Genomic DNA, 10,000 nt, shown 5'->3' with positions numbered 1-10,000 from the left:
TGGTGTTTTGGTAGGTTGGCCAGAGTCCCATGTAGTGTTGGTGGGTATTTAAATACGTCAGCACCCTGGGCCGAAATGTATTAATGTTATGACACGAGGAACCTGATCGTCTTCTGTCAGTTATTCCCTCCGGCGAGAAGTAATGTCTTCCCGATCTTCCCCGATCGTCGAACTTCTTAACTCCGGATTTTGTGCCACTTTGAAGCGCTTACACTCGCGGTCTATGGCCTCGGGACTTGCGATTATGGCACTGGAAGCGGACGTGTGATCTGGACTTATAGGAGTTGATGGAAAGCCGTTTTTCTTCCGAGTGTTAGTGCTTGTGTCGACAAGTCGGAGCCGAGTCGCAGATCCAGCGCTGGCAACCCCTCACGCCCACGGCCGCGGTGGTGCGTCGGGAAAAGTCTGACAGTTAGGCAGGCAGGCGCACACCAAGCTAAAACGGCCTGTGTGACGCGGAGGAGCTGGTGTCATTTGGTAATCCGTAAGCAGGGTGGCTGTATCATGGGTGTACCTGTGTGATCCCCCCTCCCTCCCCCCACGAACCCAGCAACCCCCCACCCCCCACCCCTCCCGGCAGTCCGGCTCCACAACTATAGGCTCGAACTACACGCGCGTTTTGAAGAAATACGATTAAGCGGATTAATTTTCAAGAATTAAACAAAGAGAGCTTATCGACGCGTGTCCCCGAGCAGGAGGCGGAGCGCTCGAGCGAGACAAAGGGGACCAGGAAGGGAAGGCTCGACCCGCGCTCGGATAATTCCACCTCCTCTTGACAAAGCTGCCAATATCCTGCGAGACTCGTGCCTTCGGGGCTTAATGGACGACCCCCCGAGCGCCGCCGCCGCCGCCGCAGCCGAGGGGGAGAGGGGCGGGAGGTGCGGTCACTACTGAAGGAAAAGACATTCCCGGAGGAGAGACTATGCATATAGATTCCCTCCTCCTCCTCCTCTTCTTCTTCCTCCTCCTCCTCCTCCTCCTCCTCCTCCTCCTCCTCCTCCTCCTCCTCCTCCTCCTCCTCCTCCTCCTCCTCCTCCTCCTCCTCCTCCTGTATATGTATATGTAAATATATGTATATGTATATGTATATATATGTATATATATGTATATACATACACGCACACGCACACGCACACGCACACCCGAACACGCACACGCATGTTTATATATATATATATATATATATATATATATATATATATATATATATATATGCATATATGTATATGTATATATATATATATATATATATATGCATATATGTATATGTATATATATATATATACTTATGTATATATATATATACTTATGTATATATAGATATATATATGAATATATATATGTATATGTATGTGTATATATATCCTTATGTATATATAAAAATATATATGAATATATATATATATATATATATATATATATATATAAAGTATATATAAAAATATATATAAATATATAGACATATATATAAAAATATATATGAATATATATATATATATATATATATATATATATATAAAGTATATATAAAAATATATATGAATATATACCCGAGAAGGCCTGGATCTGCTCCCTCGCGGCGTCCGCATAGAGCACGAAGGAGGAGAGAAAGGGGGCCGGTGAGTCACCACGCACAATCGCCGGCCTAGCAGCCTACGAGTCTCCGCGGTGCTCATTTGTGTTCAACCGCCAGTGTCGCCCTCAAGGTGAGCCGAGTCTCACTTCATGGCGGCGAGGCGGCGAGGCGGAAGGGGCGCCGAGTGGCCGACCAGCGCCGCTTTAGTCACGCTTTGGAATTCATGGCCTTGGGCTGTTTTTGTTTTTTATGGTTTGTGTTTGTTTGTTTGGTTGAGTGTTTGATTCCTAGTGTGATCGTTTGCATATATGGGATATATATATATATATATATATATATATATATATATACATACATATACCTCCATATATATACTTACCTATACATACATATATGTATGTATGTATGTATGTATGTATGTATGTATATATATATATATATATATATATATATATATATATATATATATATATATATATATATATATATATATATATACAGACACACACACACACACACACACACACACACACACACACACACACACACACACACACACACACACACACACACACACACACACACACACACACACACACACACACACACACACACACGTTCGACGTCCATATATATATACCTGTGTGGGTGTGAACACGCGCGTGAATTCGTACATTTGTTCACATTCGTGTTTTTGCTTCTCCAAAACGTCTCCGAAGACTTGTCTCTTTGTCCTTGCGAAAAACATGGCGTCATCTTACGTGTCACAAAAAAGAGAGAAAGAGAGAAAGAAAGAAAATATAAGAAAACATACAGATGAAAAGAAGAAAGCCGAAAACATAATGATTCTCACGTAGGCCTATCAACTTCTTCCTTCCGGGTGTGTCTTCGTCCACGCCCTCTCTCTCTCTCTCTCTCTCTCTCTCTCTCTCTCTCTCTCTCTCTCTCTCTCTCTCTCTCTCTCTCTCTCTCTCTCTCTCTCTCTCTCTCTCTCTCTCTCTCTCTCTCTCTTTATATATATATATATATATATATATATATATATATATATATATATATATATATATGTATATATATATATATATCCATCTATATATTTATTTATCTATTTATTCACCTATTTGTCCATCCATCTAGCTCTCCTTCTCCCCCTCCCTGTCCCTATCCCTATCCCTATCCCTTTTCCCTTCCCTTCCCTTCCATTCCCCTCTCTATCCCCCTCTCCATCACCCTTTCCCTTTCCCTCTCTCTCTCTTCCCCTTCTCCTGCCGCCCGTGCCCGTTCGCCCAGCGCGGGAGTGAGGGCGGGACGGGCGGGGTCGCAGGAGGGAGGGAGGCAGGAGGGAGGGAGGGCGAGACTGACCGCCCGTGCTGCAGTGTTGGTCTAGTGTTGAGATCACCGAGATCGCTTCTTGAGGACATGGTCGGCCTCCTGCTTGTCCTCAGCCTCGTCACTGCCTCGCTCGGTGCCGTCCTGGCCTCCCTCATCGGCCGCGTCAAGGCTGCAAGTAGGTGTAGGGGCGCGCGGGGGGGAGGGGGGGAGTTCTGTGTGTGTGTGTGTGTGTGTGTCTGTGTCTTTGTGTGTGTGTGTGTGTGTGTGTGTGTGTGTGTGTGTGTGTGTGTGTGTGTGTGTGTGTGTGTGTGTTTGTGTGTTTTGTGTTTGCATCTATATGTGCACGCGTGTGCGTGTACGACTGTACGTTAGGGTATTTCAATAATTGGTGATTTTTGAAAAATCATTCAAATTCACGGGGACTGTTCAGAAATAGGCTCCATTTATTTTTTCATGACTAGTGATACCATTTTTATTTGTTTTTATCAATATTTACCTATTGCACTTTTAACTCAAAGATACGAAAAATATGGTTAAATAATTAGATTAGTCTGGGGTGAAATTCCCGTTTTCTATATTATCTTCGTCATTTTAGCAGTAATTACTTAACGATGTATTCAAATTATGTTGATTTATTTAATCGTGTATAGTATAATTCTAGTTTTTAAGATTATTTTTTCTACAATTAACCATAATATTATACATGGTGAAAGTATATTACTAACTAGAAACGTATCTTTTATTGGCAATATCTGTAATATGCAACAACTCACATGTACTATATTTCCCTATCCGCTATTACCGTGTATTTGATATCCCATATATAATAGAACAAAGGAGAACTAAACACTCTTTCCGAAAAACCTGGGACATTCACAAACTTTTCTGTGGTAAAGTTCCATAACTTCTCATAGGAAAAATTGTACCAAATTCGATCCTTCAGGTTTGGCTGGTTTGTATGTCCAGCTTTTTCCGATATCATTTTCAGCATACCAAATACCTCATGTATGCTGTCAGCATCGTGAGAGAGTGGCATGAAAATGACATCTGCAGATATTTACTGATGGATGCAAAGTAGGATTTGTCAAACCCTAATCTGACCCCTACTTCTGAACACATTTGAGATACCCCAAATGCTGTCTGAAATATTGCCGGCTCTGTACTAATGACAGCTTTTCGCCAGCAAAAGAAATGGATCTTGGAGAACTCGAAGATACCTTTGATAACAGTAAGGTTCTTTTGCAATGTCCCCAAGCATCTAATCAAATTGTCTCTCAAGCCAACTTTTGTCTTGGATGGCAAATCAGCATTTTCAATACTTCATAATTTATCAAGTACAACATCAAGTGATATACAATCATGTAATGATGAAAACATATAACCTAACCACCTAACACCAACTGGCACAAATATCCTAGGCAATATTATGTTTTTTAAATTCTTTTAAGGACTCAAGACAAAATAATTTTGCATGTCTGTTCAGTAGTTCATGAATGGTTACCCGTCAATAGTAATAAAGTTAATTGGCCACTGAAAACGGACCTCATCATTTATATCTTCATAGAAATCAATCACTTTTGTTAATTCCCTGAGGTTATGACATGTTTTTATTCATATTGGTTATCTTCAATGAAGCTAGAGTGTCATCTCTTTTACCAATAGTTGCCTGCCTTTTCTTGTGGAAAATGGTAGTATCTAAAGGAATCAATCTGCTGTCAAGACCTACTACTTGAAAAAAAAAGCATCAGTAAAATTTGTTGCATTATTTCCGTGGTGTATTTCCGTTTCCCTTCTGGCAGTCATCAGGAGTGGATAAATCTTTTAAGGTTGAGGAAGATTAAGTTTCCGTTGCCATGTTCATCATCTGTATCGTTTTCACATATTCCTGAATCTCACTCAGTAATTTATTTGCCAGACTACATTTCCTCTTATTTCTGTATTCCTTCCTTTTAGTAGGCAGAACCAGTGGATGCAGCACTACCATTTAACTTTGCTTCATACCACTCGATGTCTTCTTGTAGCACTCTCTCGGTTGTCTTTTGCCTTTAAAAGATACGATTTCAGTACCAATAAACGAAGCTTTCAAACTCCCTCCTGTGTATAATAATATACTTTCTTTATGTTAAGTACTTTTGTGATGGCCTTTAGTTTAGTAATAGTCTTCAGTGCAAATTTCTGATATAATTCTTCAATTTAGTCACAAGTTTCAAAGCAATTTGTCGTCCAGAAAAGTTTGGATTTCAATCAAACACTTTCAGCGAATTATATCGTGCCAATATATCACAAACAAGTAGCAACACAACAGAAGCTTGTTGGAATGTATAATAATGTTATTAATTAACTAACGTTTATATGCTTATTGAAGAAACACGGCATTACTTTACAGGCCACTAAAGTTCAGTGAGGACCTAGAAGTATTGAAAGACTTCCGACCTAAGGTCATTGAGGAACTTGCTATATGCGGTATTTAAGTGCTTAAGGTCTGTGAGAAATTTGTTGCATGCAATATTTAGGTTCCCAAGGTCAGCGAGGAACTTGATGCACCTAAAGACACAAATTTGATTGCGATTCGGAAAGGAACTATCATCACTTAACGTTAGCGAGGAAGTTCGAAGTGCGTGGACCTCGTCCGCTGCGCGGCCCCTATTCCGCGGAAATGCGTAATATATTAAATTGAAAAGTGCAACCCCTAAACGTTATCAGATCAAGCTGATTTTTTTCACATTTCATTTTTATGATATATGGAGCCTATTTTTGTACAGTGACAATGACATTTCAAAAGTTGCAATTATTGAAATACCCTACTGTACGTGTGCTTGCGCGTGCGAAAGGAGGGGTGCGTGTATGCATGTTTGCGTTCGTTTTGTGGCCCAGACGCTACCTCGTCCTTGTCATACACCACACGAGGCAACGAAACTATTCAGTGACGTAGAACACCAGAAATGGGATAATAAGAGGAAGAAAAACAATAATCGCGCCATCCCGTTTCTCACAAGACGGCTCAGTCCTCGCGAGATCCCGTGCTAACGAGGTTTCTCTGCGGCGTAGAACGTTTGAGCGAACGCGTAAAACTCTTACCTCGGGCTTGAGGATAATCGCCCCCGCTAGACCGAATGGGCGTGGCGGAGTGCAGCCACTCGCCCCCTCGCCCCCTGTCCCTCTCCTTTCCTCCCCCCTCCCCCACCATGCGGCCAAGCCTATAGAGGACCTTGGTTTTTCTTCTAATAGGGATGCGAAAAAAGCAAACTAGGAAGGGGCGGTACAGGTGGCGCTGCTGAGGCAAATGTGGGTGTGGGCGGTCCTGCCTCGAGTGGTAACCTGGGCGCAGCAAGGTCGCGGCGCCCACAGGGTGCTGGCGGTGGGTGCTTGTCTGTATTTGGTTGATGTCTTGCAGGTAATAGTCACTGTGGTTGTTGCAGGAAGTGTATTATGTTTAAACTGCAAATAGATGAGTATTTGTTAGTTATGTATGTAATCCGCATGAATTAATCTTATAGGATCTAATCAAACATATGTTTTAGCGAGAATTCATGTCCTTTTTTTTGTAAGATTTTTTTGCTTGAGATTTGATAGCCGAACGCGAGATATAACTCTGAGACGACTCTTATCATGCCTTGACAAAAAAACGGACAACAATTAGTTACTTTAATGGCGCACAAGATAAATCATGAAGGTGATGGATTGACGGTGTTTTCGAAAATTAATTCGGCCAAATTGATGATAACGACGCGATTATCTCGTGGACAATTTCACCGGCGTGTGGAAGGAAGAAAGGAAGAAGGAACTCGACGAGAAGACAGCTGGAACTCGGCGAGAAGACAGCTGGAACACATTCGCTGTCATATCTTTCCATCCACTGGCACTTACGATGCTTTCAGCTGTCGCCTCCGGGATTTCTGGGACGATTATCGTGTGTCTGGAACTCCCCTGGTTTTCTTGGCTTTATTTATAACTTCCTTTTTTTACACTCCTTCCCTCCCTCCCTCTCGTCTTCCCTTCCCCCTCTCCTTCTTCCCCTCCCCTATCCCCCTCCCCTCTCCCCCTCCCCCCTCTTCTTCCTCCCCTCCCCCTCCCCCCCCCCCTCCCCCCTCCCCATTCCCCCTCCCCCTCCCCCTCCCCATTCCCCCCACCAAAAAAAAAAAAAACATATATATATTTCTGTAATTCGTGAGTTTGTTCGACCGCTCTATCTATCGTATCATTTTTTTATATACAGACCATATCATGTTTTCCCTTACCAGAATGCCCAAAGAGATGTTGCTTTATAGATGACGTTCTCAACAATTGCAAAGCACGCTTGTCATGGAATTTGCACTTGTGGAATGTGTGTATGTGTGTCACGTCTAAATGCCGTTATGTAATAGCAGTAAGGACAAAACATGTGTGTTATGGGTCGACTTTACAGTCTGAAGACGCGACTTTTTTTTATTGTTATGTCTTTTCTCTACGTTTGTGGATTATTATTACTACTGTTATTTTTGTTTTTCTTCTTGTTGTTGTTATTATCATTGTTGGTATCGTTATTGTTGTGGTTGTTATTGTTGTTGTTGTTATTCTTGTTATTACGTTGGGAATATTGTCATCATTAATATTATAATTGTTATTGTTAGTAATAATGATAATGATGATGATAATATCAATAATTGTGATGATGATAATAATAATAATGATAATAATACTATATACTGATAAAAATCATCATCATTATCAGCATCATTGCTACACCTTTTTATTCGCTATGTGAATGTTGTTTGAGTACGTGGGTCGAAGGCGGAAGAAATGCGGCTGGGTGAACTCTATATTTCTCTCCCATTCTATCCCCATCAATCGCTTTCTATCGCTCTCGTGTGATTGATGTAAGAGGTGGCCGGTGTCTCCTGCCATTGAGACGCGGTGGGAGGCACTCGACACTGTCTTGGAGGGACGGGAATTCAATTAGGCTTTGTCGTTCTTCTCTTTTCTTATTCAGTGGTGAAGGGGGAGTAGGGGGAGGGGAGGGGAGAGGGTGGGATGGGATGGGATGGGATGGGATGGGATGGGATGGGATGGGATGGGATGGGAGGAGAGGAGAGGAAAAGAGAAGATGGGAGGTGAGGTGAGGTGAGGTGAGGTGAGGTGAGGTGAGGTGAGGTGAGGTGAAGAGAAGAGAAGAGAAGAGAAGAGAAGAGAAGAGAAGAGAAGAGAGGAGAAGAGAAGAGAAGAGAAGAGAGGAGAGGAGAGGAGAGGAGAGGAGAGGAGAGGAGAGGAGAGGAGAGGAGAGGAGAGGAGAGGAGAGGAGAGGAGAGGAGAGGAGGATGGGAAGAGAGAGAGAGAGAGAGAGAGAGAGAGAGAGAGAGAGAGGGAGAGTGAGAATGAGTAGGAGGGAGACTGTAATTGCCCTCGACAGCTACTATTAGTTAACACAATGATGGGTACATCCCATTTTCCCCCATGCATACTTCGCTAATTAAGTCACATAAAGTGCAGGTGTGTTATCTTTATTTTGGGCAGGAACATTATGTCCTCGGTACAAAAGGATTTTTTTTTAATTGGTTACATATGACGGTGCTTAATGAAACAAGAAAGGGACTACACACACACACACACACACACACACACACACACACACACACACACACACACACACACACACACACACACACACACACACACACACACACATTTCCCTCTCTCTGAAATGTAGGATGGGCTGAGCATATTTCATAATCCCTTTGTTATTCTGTTCATCAGCTTGAGTTGCTGAATCGCTCCCAGAGGCAAGTTTGGAAATTAATTTGGCTAATAATTCCTAGACTCATGGCAGCTTTAGCGATGCGCAGAACATGGACGGGATATTATTTTTTCTTTACTCAGCGAAATTCACTCGTCGTTAGTTAGGCTCTTGTCGAGTGCATGATGATTCTAGGTTTGGCACATGGCCCCCCGATTGACGATTGCTATCGGTTGCCATGGAAACGGCTCCGCACGGCAAAGTGATTAATTTGTTTCATTCGGACCTTTTAAGCCCAGCTCTTTGCTTTGCTATAGCGTGTTATGTAGTAAGAACAATATTTCGGAGATGTACACTGAATAGGTAGGAACCGTTATATGTAATATTGCCTTAGTGACAGAGAATTAGAAATATTGTAACAGGTTATAATAGATTGCTTTTTGTGATTTTTTTTTCATGGTTACGTGTTCTCTCCGTATTTGGGGGCATTCGATTCCCTGCCTTCAGGACTATGAGTAAGTGAGTAAGTGAAAGTTACCGCGTTCCGACGGTTCTCTGTTCGAAATAACGAATACATAGAGACCGCAAGCTACTAAATCCACAAAGTCCCCCCCTAGACTATCGACACGGTAAATATTTCCCGTCGTGCGTGCATCAGTAGCTAGCTAGCAAGAAAGGGTCCGCGCCGTCCAAGTGAAAGGGCGAGTACGAGAAAGGGAGAGTACGAGAAAGGGAGAACGAGATCCCTGCCGACGACGCCGAGGGACGAGGTGACCCGGCTTGGTGAAAGGTCCTTTGCGAGAGCCCCGACCCGACCCGACGCGGCGAGGCACGTGCGGGGCCGGGCGGGGCGGGGCGTCTGACCAGGTGTTCCGCTCCCTCCCAAAGCCCTTCACCTCGCCGCCTCCTGCATGACGTCATCTTGTATCTCGTGAGGGAGAGGGAGATGGAGGAGAAGGAGGAAAAGGAGAAGGAGAGAGAAAGAGAAGGAGAAGGAGAAGGAGAAGGGAGAAGGAGAAGGAGGAGGAGAGGGAGAGGGAGAGGAGAGGAGAAGAAGGAGAAGGAGAGGAGAAGGAGAAGGAGAAGAGGAGAAAGAGGAGAGAGAAAGAGAAGGAAGAGAGGAGAAGAGAAAGAGAAAGAGAAAGCGAAGGAGAAGAGAAAGAGAAAGAGAAGGAGAAGGAAGGAAAGGAGAAGAAGGAGAAGGAGAGGGAGGAGAAGGAGGAGAAGGAGAAGGAGAAGGAGAAGGAGAAGGAGAAGGAGAAGGAGAAGGAGAAGGAGAAGGAGAAGGAGAAGGAGAAGGAGAAGGAGAAGGAGAAGGAGAAGGAGAAGGAGAAGGAGAAGGGAGAGGGAGAGGAAGAGGAAGAGGAAGGAGAGGACGATGG

The 10,000-nt window shown here is 43.3% G+C and overlaps 1 protein-coding gene across 37 annotated transcripts in view; it reads left to right on the top strand.

Annotated features, from left to right (window-relative positions):
* LOC122257264 (uncharacterized) overlaps positions 1–10,000 on the top strand; it is a 156,238-nt gene that overhangs the window by 79,907 nt on the left and 66,331 nt on the right. For 2 of the 37 annotated variants that reach the window (XM_086553798.1, XM_086553626.1), the window contains exon 1: positions 2,958–3,083. The exons of the other annotated variants lie outside the window; for them this stretch is intronic. In XM_086553798.1, the coding sequence (XP_086409924.1) occupies positions 2,996–3,083 (88 nt within the window). In that variant the 5' untranslated portion in view covers positions 2,958–2,995. Of the gene's footprint in view, positions 1–2,957; positions 3,084–10,000 lie in introns of those variants that run through there. 37 annotated transcript variants of the gene reach the window in all.

The sequence above is a fragment of the Penaeus japonicus genome, unplaced genomic scaffold, assembly GCF_977035675.1.
Source record: "Penaeus japonicus unplaced genomic scaffold, GWHDUDI00000001_assembly GWHDUDI00000001, whole genome shotgun sequence".
In the NCBI taxonomy this organism is placed as follows: Eukaryota; Metazoa; Arthropoda; class Malacostraca; order Decapoda; family Penaeidae; genus Penaeus; species Penaeus japonicus.
Note: the sequence above shows the minus strand (reverse complement) of the source record. Positions and strands in the feature narration are given on the sequence as shown.